At 39.8% G+C, this 17,813-nt stretch overlaps 2 protein-coding genes across 2 annotated transcripts in view; both read left to right on the forward strand.

Moving 5' to 3' along the window:
* The first annotated feature begins 6,223 nt into the window (after positions 1-6,223).
* Positions 6,224-14,557, forward strand: LOC109061186 (piggyBac transposable element-derived protein 3-like). Its single transcript, XM_042754712.1, has 3 exons — positions 6,224-7,397; positions 12,279-12,899; positions 14,436-14,557. Exons 1-3 carry the CDS (start codon positions 6,656-6,658, stop codon positions 14,555-14,557), a joined length of 1,485 nt encoding a protein of 494 aa, XP_042610646.1. The 5' UTR covers positions 6,224-6,655.
* A 560-nt stretch (positions 14,558-15,117) lies between these two features.
* LOC109090256 (interferon-induced very large GTPase 1-like) overlaps positions 15,118-17,813 on the forward strand; it is a 24,916-nt gene continuing 22,220 nt past the window's right edge. The window contains 2 exon segments of the mRNA XM_042754713.1: positions 15,118-15,130; positions 15,220-15,276. Of these exon segments, the coding sequence (XP_042610647.1) occupies positions 15,118-15,130; positions 15,220-15,276 (70 nt within the window).

Raw genomic sequence — 17,813 nt, forward strand, 5'->3', positions numbered from 1 at the left:
TTAGTGACTTAGGAGTCCTCTTCACTACTCCTAACGTTTCACAGATTTAGGAGCTAGTTTTAGAACTAAAACGCTTTGTGATATACTCTTAGGAGTCCTAAATTTAGGACTGATGCACATACATTTTTACGATTTTCTCCTAAATCGGCAAGTAATGAGCTACTTTTAGCCTTAATATGTTTTGTGAATACGGGCCCTGTTTTACATGTAAACGATGTGGAAAGAGTTTGTCATATATATAGCCTCAAAACTCAAATGAGAGTCCACACTGAAGAGAATTCCTTCACCTGCAAACCTGAGTGAACGTTCACTGCTGCTGAGTGTGGGACAAATCAGATTTTACACCTTCATGGCCACTACTTTTATTTCTTCTTATTAATCTTCTTATACTTCTTAGATATTGATAACTTGGATTCAAAATATTAGTTCAAATGCCACAGTGTAATTGAATGATAATATAAATGATGATCAAACATTAAAATGACAAACTGAATGAAATAAAGAATATTACACTGGATTTTCTTATCTTTAGTGTGAGAATGCATTGGAGTAATGTTTTTAAATCATGACTTAAACATGACAACCGTTAACCCCTCAAAGACCCAAATATAGAAAATAAATTCACATTTTAATTGTAGGAGGCCTCTTAATGCAGAAAAAATGGGTTTTTACATTTTAGTCAGTTAGAAAAATGTTGTAATACTGTATTGCAATGTTGGGCCCTTAGGTAGCAGAATTTCAATGATTTTACTCACTGTATGAACAGGTAGAGGACATGCTTCTGTAACCCCTTGACAATAGTCTATGTATGTATACTGTGTATATGTATGATTATGGCAAGTCGTCCAGGTCCTGAAGCTGCAAAGCATCCCCAGACCATCACACTACCACCACAATATTTGACTGTTGGTATGGATGTTCTTTTTTTGAAATGCAGTGTTGGTTTTACACCAGATGTAACGGGACACACACCTTCCAAAAAGTTCAACTTTTGTCTCATCAGTCCACAGAATATTTGCCCAAAAGTCTTGGGGATAATCAAGATATTTTTTTGGCAAATGTGAGACGAGCCTTTGTGTTCTTTTTGGTCAGCAATGGCTTTTGTCTCGGAACTCTTCCATGGATGCCATTTTTGCCCATTCTTTTTCTTATTGTTGAATCATGAACACTGACCTTAACTGAGGCAAGTGAGGACTGCAGTTCTTTAGATGTTGTTCTGGGTTCTTTTATGACCTCCTGGTTGAGTCGTTGTTGTGCTCTTGGAGTAATTTTGGTAGGCTGGACATTCCTGGGAAGGTTCACCACTGTTCCAAGATTTCAACCATTTGTGGATAATGTATCTGACCGTGGTTCGCTGGAGTCCCAAAGCCTCAGAAATGGCTTTATAACCCTTTCTAGACTGTTACATGTCAACTATTTTGTTTCTCATCTGTTCTTGAGTTTCTTTAGATCGCGGCATGATGTGTTGCTCTTTAACCTTCCTTTAATTTGTCAGACAGGTTCTTTTTAAGTGATTTCTTGATTCAACGGGTCTCTGGGTGTGGCTAGTGAAATTTAGCTCAGCTTTCTAAAATAATATGGTTAATCACAGTTCTTTCATGATTTAACAGGAACAATTAATTTTTCACGTAGGGCCAGGTAGGTTTGGACAGCTTTTTTCCATTAATAAATTAAATCATCATTTAAAAACTGCCTTTTGTATTTACTTGCATTAAGTTTGTGTAATATTAAGATTTGTTTGATGATCTGAATCTTAAGTGTGACAAATGCAAAAAATAACAGAAAAAACAAAAACCTTTTCACGGCACTGTATGTGTGTTGGAGCAGTGACTCATACATTATACAGTGATGTTGGCTGGTAGGTTGAGGAGTGGCATTGTTGCTGGCAGGTGGAGGAGCAGTGATGTTGGCTCTTTGCTGGGTGCTACTTGGAGCAATGGTTAGTCCAAGTGTTTCCACTGCAACGACTAATCGGTTTGATAGCATCTTTGGAGTTGTAAGCTGTTTGCTGGAAGTTAAAGCTTGGCTATTGTTGGTCCTTTTCCTCTTTTTTGATTGGATTTTGCTTCCAAGATGGCCATCTTTTAAGAGTTTATTTTATTTATTTTTTGTCAATCTGCATTTTTTGTGCCTCAATTCTCAGTCTCAGCCGTACAAATCTTTTAATGATTTTTTTCTTGTACTCCAGCATGAAGGAAGTTTGCTGGAGAGGGTGAGGGAGGAGGTAGTCTTGGTTCGAAACAGTTCCTCAATTTGTTATATGAAATCATAGGCTTCTTTAGAGGGACGACAATGAGCACCTGCCTTGAACTCTTTTCAGATTACTAAGAGGCTGTTTTCTCCAGCAGGACTGTCATCATTGTGCTGTGTTGCAGTTTTACATTTGCCACAGATGCTGGTAAACCTGTTGACTTTGTGGACAATGTAACCAGCAAGATGGAACAGAATACATCTCTTAGTTTTTGTGAGGTTATGAGCTGTTCTGTTCTCTGCCATCAGCTGTTCAACTCTGACAGATGGGGTGACAGTTTGCTCCGCGGTATCCAGGAAGTCTGCTAAAAAGCTACTGTCATCTTCCTGGTAGCTCCCAGACCTGATACCCCATCGATATTATTCTTAGTGCATGATGGAATTCCACTGGAGGTGGTACAAGACTTTTAGACCTCACACAGCTAAATGTATTTTCAAGGCAGTCTTGTGTGAACCTTGAAGTTAACACAAATCTGTGTCCTCGTGCCAGCATTTCCTCCTGTATGGCCAAAACTGATGTTGTTGCCATTATCACCCCTAACTTCTCTTTTGACTAGGGTGATCAAATGTGCCATTTTCCCAGGACACGTCCTGGCCAGGATTTTTTATATTGCCTAAAATATGCAGGTTTTGGCTTTGTTTGCGCTGCGCAGACAAATTGTTGTATGACAAAGTACTGTGAGAGCTCTAGAGAGCAGACGGCTTCTTTTGAATCGCTCTCACGGTGCTTTGATGTCATACTCCGACCGGTATGCTCAGTGCTGCTTCAAGTCCAAAACTAATATGTACACTGTTTCTATAGCAACCAGGACTTCAAATGGCAGCTGCAGTGATGCGGTGATAGCGATTGGCTCTTTCATTCAGAAGGCAGGGCTTCATGCAATTAAGCGGCCATATTGAGCGTTGCATTTTTCTCCATTCAAAACTATACGGCAGACACGTCTTGGATATTCTATAGTCTTTGATAGTACTGAATGCCTATGTGTTTTTATCATTTCATTACTGAAGCATTAGTTTGTTGTCATGGTTAATTGTATACATTGTTTTCTGTCGACACTTTTATTTGTTTTCAAATTGGGTCTTTGAATGGGTTTTACAATAAAGTGAGTGTTTTTTATTTATAATTTATGTAAATAAATGGTTTGTTCTGTGTTTATTCATTTATTGTGTGTGATTGTGGGTTTATTACTTTTACCTTAGTGGCCTGATTATATTTGTGTGCATTTTTTAATTGCTGCTGTAAAATTAATCCTTATAATAATTCCTAATATATTATCACAAAAAACAATTACCAAATAATTTGTTTTTTTTTTTTTTTTTTGGTCAACTTAGTTTCTTTCAATTTGAACATGTTTTGTATTATTTTTATTAAACTGACTGATTGTACTGAGCCTTATTGATCTGAGCTTATATTGGCTTGTATAAAAATTACCATCCAGATTAAGGGGTTTTCATGTTATGCATTTTAGAATGATGTTTCTCATTATTGTAATGTGGAGAAGTGTAGATGTTCTGCAACACTCAGAAGTGATGTCTGTTTTAGCATTGTCCCGTGTCTGTATTATATTGTTTTCTCGTTGTTTATTTGTGTTCAGAGCTGCATTTCCCAAAAGTATCACAGGGCTAAGTAGATCATATAATCAACAATGTTAAACTTAGCTCACAATGCTTTTGAGAAACGCAGCCAAGGATGTTTTTGGTCATCAATATTTGGTCATTAATGTGTGTGCACTGACTTGGATGGGTTAAATGTAGAGGACCAATTTTGAGTAGGCGTTACTATTCTTGGCCTTCACTTCACTTTATGGCCACTTTCACTTTTTAATAAACCAACAATTTTTTTTTAAGGCAAATTTTGTTACAGGCAGGTGTTTAATTAATTGATTTTAAAAAAGTAGGCTACTCTTGTCATAAAGACAGCAGGAGAACTATTACAACAAGCTATCTCTTGCTACCTCAATTAAGTGACAACCCAAATTTGCTTTTCTTTTGCCATATTTTTGGCTCATCTGCTTTTCTGTACAAAGTATTCTTTTATTAGTATGGTGTGTATTGAATTTTGTCTTTTAAGATGGTCTATTCTGACGATGCTTTTCATACTTTCCTGGACCTTGACACTGTTATTTATTTGGCAGTCTATGGGAGAGTCTAAAGCTTCCCTGTTTTCATCCAAAATATCTTAAATTGTATTCCAAATATGAACGAAGCATTTACGGGTTTGGAACGACGTGGGGGTAAGTGAATAATGACAAAATGTTCATTTTAGGATGGAGTATCCCTTTAATATTAGTCTTAATTTATTATGCCACCAAATTTTTTTTCTATGGGAGAAAAACGCTTGATGTGTAGCTTAATTAAACCTGTTGCGTTCATATTCTGGGCTCGTCTGGTTTGTATTATGCATTATCAGTGTAGTGTTCTGAACCAGTTAGTACATTAAGCCACGTTAAGTGTTTTTTCATGTTTTCATTTGCTGCAAGGTGTCTTAAAATTTACACAAATCTAAGTACTTGAAAGTGAAACCACTTAATGTTTTACAGTGGGGCAAATAAGTATTTGATACACTGACGATTTTTCAAGTTTTCCCACTTACAAAGAATGGAGAGATCTGTAATTTCTCCCATGCCCCCTCTGGATCATCCAGATGGTCTTTGGCAAACTTCAGACGGGCCTGGACATGTGATGGCTTAAGGCGGGGGACCTTGCGCGTGCTGCAGAATTTTAATCCATGACGGCGTATCGTGTTACTAATGGTAACCATTGAGACTGTGGTCCCAGCTCTCTTCAGGTCATTGACCAGGTCCTCCCATGTAGTTCTAGGCTCATCCCTCACCTTTCTCAGGATCATTGATACTCCACGAGGCGAGATCTTGCATGGAGCCCCAGTCTGAAGGATATTGACAGTCATCTTGAATTTCTTCCATTTTCTAATGATTGCACCAGCAGTTGTTGCCTTCTCACCAAGCTGTTTGCCTATTGTCCTGTAGCCCATCCCAGCCTTGTGCTGGTCTACAATTTTGTCCCTGGTGTCCTTAGACAGCTCTTTGGTCTTGCCCATAGTGGAGAGGTTGGAGTCTAAATAATTGAGTGTGTGGACAGGTGTCTTTTATACAGGTAACAAGTTTAAACAGGTGCAATTAATACAGGTAATGAGTGGAGGATAGGAGGGTTTCTTAACTAAATTGTAACCTCACGGTTGACCTTTTTTCGCGATCACATTTCTGTTATTAAAACTCACCAAACTGCAGTTTTGGCCGTTTGTCTGTATACCCCTCATTGAATAGAGGGTGTAATTTCAATTGTATCCACTGGGTGGCTATGCTGCAAGGATATTTTTTATGCTGAGGAGCCGAAACAAAACCGGAAGTGTATTGATGTGGCGCTCTCTTCAAACCCTTGCCACTAGTGACGCTGAATGTTGAGGTAAGATTTTTATACATCTGATTTCATGTTCTAGACCTCCTAACACTATATTTTGTTGAATGGCAGAAGCATGGTGATAAAATTCATCTCTGTGTTACCTCAGAAAATGTGCTTTACCGCTCGGTCGAGTTGCCCAGTTAGGGTAAATGGAATGACGCTAATTCAGCAATGCGATCATAAACTGGCACACAGCCAGTTTCCTCACTAAACTGAATTGTATGTATTTTACCTTAAGATTGTCATATCTTTAAATTAGTTTAATCCTTACATAATTTGATATGAGCTAGTACTTATTATTTCTACAATAGCCATTGTATCCGAGCCTTTTTGGAATAACATCAAATAGCTATAGCTACAGCTTTCTAGATGGGTAGTTTGCTATAAACATTGAATTTTCTGTTTAATAATCTGACAAATATAACGTGTTTAGGAGTTTGCAATTGAAAGGATGGATGGATATATTTGTCCATATTTTATTTAGCACAGTAAATTACCTCATCAATCAAACAGTAAAACAGTTTATCAGTATGACCATTCTTTTTTTTTTCATGGATAGCTGTACCTGAGGCACTGATTAATCAAGACACTGTTCTTCATTTTTGTGTATAGTAATGTTTATTATGTGCCATGTCTTTCAGGCATAATGGACTGTCGATCATTTTATGGACGCCCCAGACCTACATCCACAGCCTACAGCACTATTCCACTTTTACCTGCTGATCCATGTGATTCTGAGGTTGAAGATCTCAGTGATCCAAAAGATGAAGATTATGATCATGTCCCTCCACTCAGCGAAGATTTGATGTCCCCTCCAAAGAAAAAGAGAAATAGTAACAGGCTTGTTGAAGTCTCTACAGACCTCTATCAAACTCCCTCCCATCCTGCAAAGTCCAGAAAGACCACATGGGTAAAGAAGGACATTCCACCTTTCAATGTGCCCGAGCCTGTCTTCATGCTTCCAGAGTCAGTCTAGACACCATTTATGTATTGGAAGAGGCTCTTCACTGACCAGATGATTGAGCACATAACTGAGCATACCAACCAGTACTCAGTTCAACAGACCGGGAGATCCATCAACACCACAGTTGCTGAAATGGAAGATTTTTTGTCAATTTTGCTGTACATGGGAGTTTTTGAATTTCCCTCTTTAGAAGATTACTGGGCCTGTGAGTCACGATTCCCACCAGTGGCTGATACCATGTCAGTGAAGCGTTTTAAAGTGCTACGAAGAAATTTCCACTTCAACGACAACTTCCAGATGGAAGGCTACACTGACCGCTTCCATAAGATTCGCCCTCTTTTTGACATGCTCAGAGAACAATGCCTTCTCATTCCCCCCACCTACAAGCAGAGTGTTGATGAAGTGATGGTAGCTTACAAGGGCACCAGAGCTGGCAAACTCCGGCAGTATATTAAAAACAAGCCGGATAATAGGGGATTTAAGATCTTCTGTTGTGCCAGCTCCATTGGCATTATCCACGACTTCATCCTTTACCAAGGGGCCACAACATTCTTTAACATTCAAAAGGAAGAGCATGCACATCTGGGCTTGGAAGATCTATCCCTAGGTGCCAAAGTTGTCTCAATACTCTGCAACACTATCACACACAAAGAGGCAACTGTGGTATTCTACGATAACTTCTTTAACAGCTTCGACTGGGTGAAGACACTGCACACCAACCTCGGACTGAGAAGTGTGGGTACTGTCAGGGCAAATCGTTCAGGTAATGTACATTCAGTGATGTTAATCATGTTAATTGTTAATTATATAACCACATCCTCACACATAAACATACCATGCCTCAATCCTCTACGGACACCTTGGCAAATTGAAACACCATTGACTAATACATTTATAATTTAAAATACCATACATTATATAAAAATATATATGTGTGTGTGTGTGTGTGTGTGTGTGTGTGTATAATATGATAAGTATTATTTAATGATAGAACTTTAGTAATTAAAATTAAAACTTCATAACCATGTGCATATTTGTAATTTTAACTGGACTTAGGACTGGAGGTGGTCATTCAGTGTTTATGTAAAAAAAAAAGTAAAAAACTAACAAAAATACTGATAAGATAATAATTATATGAATTATACTAATAAGAACAATATAACACGCACTTAGGATTAATTAGCTGTTGGATTCATGAATATTAATCAGGTTGTGTGTGTTCCCTCGAACTGATTTGCTGAAATCAAAACAGGGAAAATAGGTGAGTGCCAGCCAATGAGTTTGCCGTTTGCCCACTACCGGAAAACCCAGCAGTTCTTAAAAGGGTCATATGATGCGATTTCAAATTTTCCTTTCTCTTTGGAGTGTTACAAGCTCTTGGTGAATAAAGAAGATCTGTAAAGTTGCAAAGACTAAAGTCTCAAATCCAAAGAGATATTCTTTATAAAAGTTAAGACTCGTTCCCGCCCTCCTGAAACGGCTCGTTCTAACACGCCCCCACACATCAACATCACTATGTGGGAAGATTTGCATAACGCCGCCCAGATGTTCACCCAAAGAAAGAAGGCTAACCTTTTATTCTCATTGTAGTATTGTTGTTGCCACCGCCGCCGTGTCGTATAGACTCTGTGTGTTTCACTGTGAAAGCGAAACTACTTTGTTTGGCCTTCCAAAAGAGGACGATATCAGCTTCATCATGCCTGGAGCTGATCCGTGCTGGTCGCTGAGGAAATACATCAACTTTGCACTGTGGATCACAGAATCAGCTTTCACCATGGACGAAGTAGAGTCCAGCCCGGGGTCATCACATGTGGTTCCTGCAGGACCAAGGTACACTTCTTCGTAGAATCTGCCTGCCGCACCGTTCTCTAGGCACCCGCCTCTGCTCACTCAAGCCGGCCTCTGCTCACTCAAGGCCGCGGTGTGTGAAGTTGTTTCGTTGAGAAAGCGAAACTACTTTGATTTTGCTTTCTAAAAGAAAACACAACTAGAAATCATGTTTATATAACGTTTGTAATGGGTTTTATGTCTTTGTCTCGTCACTCCGGCCGGACAAGGCATCACAATATGTTAAGAGGCGTAACATTTCCGTCACACGCTTGAGGCATTCGGCCAATCACAATGTGCTGGATAGCTGGCCAATCAGAGCACACCTCGCTTTTCAGAGCGAAGGGCCTTGTGAAAATCGATACGTTTCAGAAGGCGGGGCATAGAGGAGAATAATGTACAGTATGTGAAAAATAATGTTTTTTTAACCTTAAAACCGCACAAACACATTTCATCACACCAAATACACAAAATAATGTTCTTTTTAGCAGAATTATATGACCCCTTTAAAAGCTGAAGAATTCCAAAGGAATCATGTTATTTTGACAGGAAAATACAACAAAGAATATCTTTTACATGTAGCGTGTCAATTCTCTCTCTGTCTGTCTGTCTCTCTCTCTCTCGCTCTCTCTCTCTCTCTCTCTCTCTCTCTCTCTGCATGTGTGTGAGACAAAGCAACGGTGAGTCGTGCGCCTTCACACTAAAGTTTACGGTATGTCAAATACAGGTGCGCTGCGCATCCATTTAGATGAAATGAAAAATGGCACATATCGCTCGACACTGTAAAACACTGAAAAACACTGAAGCGCTCAGTCAGAGAGTGTTCAGCAAGTGAAAATATATCTGTGCTAAACTTCTACTTAGCCTCAAACTCACACTGGCGAGTAAAATCGGAGAATTTATTAGTCATTGGCTAATATTAGACATCATTTAGTCGCCCAGAATGAAGATGAAGATTTAGTCGCATATGCAATTGATTTACATTTACATTTACATTTAAATCATTTAGCAGACGCTTTTATCCAAAGTGACTTACAAATGAGAACAGTAGAAACAATCAGATCAACGAGGGGGGGAAAAACAACAACGGTATACAAGTGCTATGACAAGTCTCAGTTAGTCTAGTACAGAACACGTAGCCAGGTTTTTTTTTTTTTTTTTTTTTTTTTTGAATATGATAGACAAGAAAAAGAAAAAGGTAAGTACTAGTATTAGTTGGTTAAGTGCAGGCGAAAAAGATGAGTCTTTAGATGTTTTTTGAAAATGAGTAAAGACTCAACTGTTCGAATTGAGATCGGGAGGTCATTCCACCACCTGGGAGTAGTCCAGGAAAAAAAAGTCAGGAGAGTGATTTGAACCTCTTTGGGATGGCACCACAAGGCGTCGTTCACTTGCAGAGCGCAAACTTCTGGAGGGTGCATAAGATTGAACTAGTGAGTTTAGGTAAGTTGGTGCCGTGCCAGTGGTCGTTTTGTAGGCAAGCATCAGTACCTTGAATTTGATGCGAGCGGCTATTGGTAGCCAGTGTAACCTGATGAGGAGAGGAGTAACATGGGCTGTTTTTGGCTCATTGAAGACAACCCTCGTGAGTCTTGATAGAAATGTGAGTAAAGTCCTCACAATACACACAGGAAGGCCCGCCAGGAGAGCATTGCAATTGTCCAGTCTGGAGAGGAGAACAAGAGCTTGGACAAGAAGTTGGGTGGCTTGCTCTGACAAGAAGGGTCTAGTCTTCCTAATGTTGAATAAGGCAAATCTACAGGACCGGGTCGTTGTTGCAATGTTGTCTGTGAAGCTTAACTGATGATCCATCATAATTCCTAGGTTTCTGGCTGTCCTGGAAGGAGTTGACGAACCCAGCTGTTTAGGGAAGTTGTGATGAAACGATGGGTTAGCTGGGACCACCAGCAGTTCAGTCTTAGTAAGGTTGAGCTGAAGGTGATGGTCATTCATCCCAGCTAGAAATGTCACTCAGACAGGCTGAAATGCGAGCAACTACCGGTCGGTCATCTGGTTGGAATGAGAAGTAGAGTTGAGTGTCATCAGCGTAGCAGTGATAGGAAAAGCCATGCTTCTGAATGACAGATCCTAATGACGTCATGTAGATGGAGAAGAGAACGGTCCAAGTACTGAGCCTTGAGGAACCCCAGTAGCAAGTTGTTGTGACTTAGAAACTTCACCCCTCCAAGACACCATGAAGGATCTATCAGAAAGGTAGGAGTTAAGCCACTGGAGTGCGGTTCCAGAGATGCCCCATCTTTCTGAGGGTGGACAGGAGAATCTGGTGATTAACGATGTCAAAAGCAGCAGACAGGTCCAGCAAAATGAGTACTGAGGATTTTGAAGCTGCTCTTGCCAGTCGCAGGGCTTCAGTAACCGAGAGCAGGGCAGGTCTCAGTTGAGTGGCCACTTTTGAAGCCAGATTGGTTGTTTGTCCAGGAGGTTGTTCTGTACAAGAAACATAGAGAGCTGGTTGAACACAGCTCGTTCGAGTGTCTTTGCAATGAATGGAAGAAGGGATACCGGTCTGTAGTTTTCTAGAAGTGCTGGATTTAGAGATGGTTTCTTCAGCAGTGGGCTTACCCGAGCCTGCTTAAATGCTGAGGGGAAATGTTCCAGAGTGAAGAGAGGAGTTGATAATGTGAGTAAGTGAAGGTATGACTGAAGAAGAAATCGCTTGAAGGAGGTGAGTGGGTATCGGATCCAGTGGGCAAGTAGTAGGATGGACTGGACAGGATAAGTTTGGAAACGTCCGTCTCTGAGAGTGGAGAGAAGGAGGAGGAACGAGTGAGCATTAGTCGTTGTGAAGTTATCCTCAGTCTGCGGTGTGGAGAATTGGTCACTGATGGTTCTTGTCTTATTTGTGAAGAAAACTGCAAAGTCATCAGCTGTAAGAGTCGATGGAGGAGGAGGTGGAGGCGGATTAAGAAGAGAAGAGAAGGTTTTGAAGAGTGTCGAGCGTCACAACAGTTGTTAATCTTGTCGTGGTAATATGATGTTTTAGCAGTGAAGACGTTTGCAGAGAAGGAAGAGAGGAGAGACTGATACACACTGAGGTCGGTTTAGAGTTTCTTGATTTAAGCCATTTCCTCTCTGCAGCCCGGAATAAAGCCAGGAAAAGACCAGTCACAAGTTACAAGTTAAAGACCGATGGGGGTGGTGCGTGCTGGTCTAGATGACAGTGGGCAGAAAGTTGTCCAAGCAAGAGGTCAGAGTGGAACAAAAAGTGTCCGTAGCACTGTTCGTGTCCAGAGCTGAAAACTGCGAGAGTGAAGGAATTGAGGATGCAACCACAGAGGATAGGCGGGATGGAGAGAGTGAGCGTAGGTTCCGTCGAAAGGTGACCCGCGTTGGAGCGTGTGCCGCTTCAGGAGTAAGTGCTAGATTAGCAGTAATGAGGAAGTGGTCTGAGGTGTGCAGTGGAGTAACTAAAGTGTTGTCCACTGAGCAACAGCGCGTGTAGATGAGGTCCAGTTGGTTGCCCGATTTGTGAGTCGCTGTAGTAGAGACTCGCTTGAGATCAAATGAGGCGAGCAGAGTGTTGAAGTCAGCAGCCTGGGGTTTATCTAGGTGGATGTTGAAGTCACCAAGCAGTACCAGAGGAGTACCATCTTCAGGATAGTTTGATAGGATAGTTTGATTTACTCGCAATGATAGGATAGTTTGATTTACTCGCAATGTAGAGGGTTGAGCTTGCACACATATTTTTTCTGATGCAGATATACTGTACACAATCTTGTGTTTTTAATAGAAAACTGTATTAGTATTATTAGAATATATACTCGCACAAAAAAATTCTAATTTCCATTTCTTTCAGGTGGTGCAACATTGATGAGCGACAAGGAGATGGTGAAGCGAGGCAGAGGTGTTGTTGATTTCTGTTCAGAGGGAGTCGTTGCAGTGAAGTGGTTCGACAACAAGTGTGTCACCCTGCTGAGCAGCGCATGTGGGGTGGGGCCGCTGTCTTCAGTGAAAAGATACAAAAAGGAGGCACAACAGAAGGTTGACATCCCCTGCCCATCCATCGTCCTGGCATACAATCAAGCCATGGCAGGCATCGATCTCTCCGATATGCTCGTGCACCTCTACAAAACGCCAATGAAGGCACGGTGCTGGTACCTTCCATTGTTTGGGTACATCATTGACGTGAGCATTGTGAATGCATGGCTTATCTACAAGCGGGACTGCAACCTTCTCAAAGAGAAACCGATGCCCTTGAAGAAGTTCCGTTTGTCGGTGGCAGCCACGTTGAAGGGAGCCAACAAGGTACCAGCCAGGGTTGGCCGGCCCCCAAGTGCAAAGCACAAGCCACAAGTCCGTCGCCCTAACCCCCGAGTTCTCCATCCCAGCCTGGAGGTCCGCTACGATGGCACTGGACACTGGCCCACATGTGGCACTCAGCGAGGGAGGTGCAACTTGTGCAAAGGTGGAGTGTCGCGTTGGCAATATTCCAAATGTGGAGATGGGAAGTTGTTCCTTTGTTTAAACAACAAAAACCAGTGCTTTGTTGCATATCACCAGAAGTGAATGTATTGACAAATGCACTGGGACAACTGACCATTACACCAGCAGGGACTTAGCCTTCCAAGAAGAGTGGAAGCGGTTATAGATGCAAAGGGGGGACCAACTCATTGTTAATGTCTATGTATTTAGAATGCAATGTCATTAAAGTTCCTGGTGGTGCAAATGTTCAGGCGTCTCAACACTTCCACCCATACAGTGTATGCATTTGATATTTTATTCTAATTTTATTATTTTTTACATTAGATGCATTTTAATATATTTTACTATACTTTTACTATACTATACTTTTACTATAATCTCCAGAGTTAGCTAATGAGAAGTGGTTCCATTGTTTGAACAACAAAAAAAACTGTGATTTGCTACATTAAATATCATATCTATACACCATATCAGTAATTTGTTCTTTTATATTACATTTGCTAGTTGTCTTTTATCATAAATATTTATATACATTATCACTAAATTTATTATTTATTGTGTGAATTATTTATAATATAATAATTATGTTTGTATTTATTATCATTATTTTGTTGTATTTAGTTACTAAATTTTATTGAATTTCTATTATATTTATTTGACCTTTGCACTTTATAAAATGTATTTATTGTTTGTTATAATAAAAACATGTTTTTAAAATAAATAAATTGATGTTGTTAAACACATAAAATTTCTTTAAATTAAAAAAAACAAAAAAACAGGTGCACAAATTACAAAATAATGAGAAAATTAAGAGAATTACCCCAGCTGGTTGACTTGTGTATCCGCTAAGTGAAGAGGTCATCTGACAAAAAAAAAACTGAAAAGTTGCTCAATGTGGTGTCAGGAACACAATTTTAGCAATAAATAATTTTTTGCAAATGTATTTCTTAGTGTGACTGTTAAAGGGTTAAAGACAAACTAACAGGTCTGTGAGAGCCAGAATTCTTGCTGGTTGGTAGGTGTTCAAATACTTATTTCATACAATAAAATGGAAATTAATTATTTAAAAATCATACAATGTGATTTTCTGGATTTTTTTTTTTAATATAGATTCTGTCTCTCACAGTTGAGGTGTACCTACGATGACAATTACAGATCTCTCCATTCTTTGTAAGTGGGAAAACTTATGCTTTTCATGAGTTTATTATATATACAAAAGCTCTTAAAGTGATGAAAAAGAAACTGCAATAAATCTTTTTCCCTCTATAGAAAAATATGATTTACTAAAAAACAAAAAAAACGTGTTTCCTTAATGTAAATAAAGACTGAATATCCTGATTCTCCTGCATTCTCCTTGCTCCTTGTTCTTCGCTTCTCACCATAGGCACACCGTGACAGAAGACAGCACTGAAACAGAAAGAAAGCGGCGTCCCTTCTACCCAGTTTTGTTTTCGGTTTTGTAAAGTCTTTTTGTTTTCCTGGTTGTTTCTCCCCATGGCCATGTAAATAGCCACTAAGTTCTCTGTCTTAGCCCGCCGAGATCTCCACTTGGTCGGGTATGCCTGGGAATTCTGTGGGCTCGCCACAGCCACGGCATTGGATGATGCCACCATCAACTCGCTGTTCTGGCACAGGGCCAATTACCATCGCTGAACTGTCTGATCCACCATGGTGCCCCTTACTGCCAGATCCGCCATGTGTCCTGGAATGGGCGCCGCCCTGGAGGCCTCTAGGAGCAGGGTTCCAGAGCGGAAGGCCTCCAGGGCGGCACCCATTCCGGTGGATTTGCCAGTTAGGATGTTGTGTGGCCCGAGGATGCACCTTCCAGGAGGGTGGAGTAATGTCAGTCCTGTGTTTTCCATCCCCCTTTGCTTTCCATGACCCAATTTTCCTTCATGTTCAATTATGTTTATTGATTTCAGGTGTTCCTCATCCTGTTTTGAGTTCTCTGTGCAGTATTGAACATCGATCCCGTGTCCTACGTGTGTTTCCTTAATGTAAATAAAGACTGTACATCCTGATTCTCCTGCATTCTCCTCGTTCCTCTCCGTAGGGACACCATGACAGAGGCATTGCTGGGGGCGGGAATTTCAAAAGAGGCAGAGAGTATTGACGATGTTCCACCGTGGGGAGGTGCCCAGTTTGAATCTTGTGCATAAGCATTTTTTGAAGTTTACTGTACTGGTGGTCAATGATTGACATTCTTGGTGGACATGAATTCGGCAGGTATATTAATATACTGTTGTTTGCTTTATTTATATTTGCGTGTTATTGCTGTGGTAATTATTACATTTTTTATCTTGGTATTGTCTCAGGTGGTCATGGTGAAGTGGTGTCAAAGATTGATAGGAAAACTTTTGTTGTTGAGAAAGGTATGTATATTTGGGTGTATATTTTCACTGAAAAAAAATATTCCTTATTATTTCAAAATCTACTTAAGTAGTCTAATTCAAATGTTAAAAAGATAGCATTATGGTAAATATTTGTTCTGCAGTAAAGTAAGACGTTTTTTATTTTTGTTATTTTTTTCACACAACAAAGTTTTTGTATGTCAAGTGTTGTCTTCGTGTTGGGACAGATTTACAGTTACTGCTCTTAAAAGTGAAAAAAAAAGTGAAAGTGACGTGACATACAGCCAAGTATGGTAACCCATACTCGGAATTCGTGCTCTGCTTTTAACCCATCCAAAGTGCACACACACACAGCAGTGAACACACACACACCTTGAACACACACCCGGAGCAGTGGACAGCCATTTATGCTGCGGCGCCCGGGGAGCAGTTGGGGGATTGGTACCTTGCTCAAGGACACCTCAGTCGTGGTATTAAGGGTGGAGAGAGTGCTGTACATTCACTCCCCCCACCTACAATTCCTGCCGGCCTGAGACTCGAACTCACAACCATTGGATTGCAAGTCCGACTCTCTAACCATTAGGGCACTACTTCCCCCCCCCCAAAAAAAAAAAAAAAAAAAAAAAAAAAAAAAAAAAAGATCAAAATAGCACAAATAATAGAATACATCAAATGTAATAAACCGTGCTGCAGGTTTTTCAGGTAAGTGTAACAGTTTTCAGTTACATAAATTGAATAATCAAATGTAAAATAACACTGCATAGTTTTCACGGCATGAAATATTGAGCAATCTTTGTTAAAGCTACAAAAGTTCTTCAGGGAAGAGCAGTAAATGATTTAGTTTTGTGTTGTCAAGATATGACTATCATGGTGTAATTGTGTAATAACATTACTATGTTAATATGATTTGTGGTGGTTTTGTTGGCTGTAAAACATTAAAGTGGTCAAACCACTAATGTATATTAGAGAACATGGCTTGGTCATGACATCATATAAAGTGAAGCCACCGCACTGTTATATTGGTATTGCCTAGCATTCAAAGTGTTGCTGCTCTTTTTTATAATATGCAGGGTAAATGGTTATTTGTTTAAATGTTTAAGTTTCCCCTGCTTGTTAAAAAGTTGCATTCATAGGTCATTCATTTCAGTGACAAACATCGGCAGACAGACAAAACACATCAAAACATAAATTACAAATGTCAAAGTGATCATTATGAAATCTGATTTATGCTTTTGTAAGGTCCACGCACTTGGTCCAATGGAGGTATCCAGTGCTGGCTGAAGGTTTCTTGTGTGTTTGGTCTTTTCAGCGCAAAATTATTCAATTTAAGTTTAACTCTAATCTGACTCCATTTTAGTATCTAATCTGACTCCATTTTAGTATGACCTCTAATTTAGGTTTAAAGGCAAATTGGTTGTTTGTCTGTCTTTAATTATTACTGTTATTATTCTGACATTTGATTATTCTAGTTGACTTTACTTTATATTACAACTTCACCAAAAATCAAAACCGCTCAGTTAATAACACACCCAACAATGTACATGCAACCCAAGATCACAAACACACCACTCCTAACAATAATTCAATTCAATTCAAGTTTATTTGTATAGCGCTTCTTACGATACAAATTATTGCAAACCAACTTTACAGAAAATTAAGTTTCTACAATATTTAGTAGTAGCTTATCAGTGGTGACTGTCAGTTTATGTGGATACGACAGAAATTTTCGGAAAAATTAATACAAGACGGAAACAAACAGACGATTAACACTATTAACAGCAATTGTTATATGGTGCAATCACACTTGTAGCAATATTTGGAAGTTCTGTATGTTGTTTCAGGGTTAGCATCATCTGAGGTCCTCTAAGGGGTTGGCATCATCTCTTCCTCAGGTGTTCTGGATCCAGACTGGAGCTTGTGTAAATCCCGTGGCAAAACACGACGAAACAAATAGAAAACATAATTAGCGTAGCTGCTGTTCCAACCAAGGTAAAAATGATTTAGTTGTGTAACGCACAGCTAAAAGAATAACAAACTTTTTCAAAATGCACATTTGTATCAGATCTAACTGCAGTCCAAAATTTGAGATGCATTATTTGACATTCTTCGGGAAGAAGGTGGGTTTTTTAATCTATATTTAAAACTAGGAAAGTGTGTCTGAAAACCCGAACATTATCAGGAAGGCCGATTCCAGAGTTTTTGTAGCCCAATCGTGAAACAAGCTCTACCTCCTTTCTTGGACTTTGCTATCCTAGGTACTACCAAAAAGTCCATCGTTTTGTGCACCTTAGGGAGAGGTTGATGGCATTTGCTAAGCATGGTGGAAGACTCGTTAGGTAAGCAGCAATCTCAACACCGCCTTACCCCGCGCGCTCACCTTTTCTTCCATTTCAAGCGTCATGTGTGGTCTTCAGATTTTTGTAATGCTGATTACGGAACTGAATACTAGGTAGCCAGTGCAGAGCCTGGTAAAATCTGGGGTAATGAATCAAGTTTCTTGCCCTGTTAAGGACTCTAGCCGCTGCATTTTGGACTACCTGTAGCTTATTTATTGAGTA

Source organism: Cyprinus carpio, unplaced genomic scaffold (assembly GCF_018340385.1).
Source record: "Cyprinus carpio isolate SPL01 unplaced genomic scaffold, ASM1834038v1 S000006585, whole genome shotgun sequence".
In the NCBI taxonomy this organism is placed as follows: Eukaryota; Metazoa; Chordata; class Actinopteri; order Cypriniformes; family Cyprinidae; genus Cyprinus; species Cyprinus carpio.

What these genes read in the sequence shown, in the direction of transcription:
- LOC109061186 (XM_042754712.1), top strand. Translation starts at nt 6,656, where the DNA reads ATGTATTGGAAGAGGCTCTTCACTGACCAGATGATTGAGCACATAACT. An exon ending in TGTCAGGGCAAATCGTTCAG is followed by an intron (nt 7,398 to 12,278) that starts GTAATGTACATT and finishes CATTTCTTTCAG; the next exon opens with GTGGTGCAACATTGATGAGC. An exon ending in GTGCAAAGGTGGAGTGTCGC is followed by an intron (nt 12,900 to 14,435) that starts GTTGGCAATATT and finishes TCTCTGTCTTAG; the next exon opens with CCCGCCGAGATCTCCACTTG.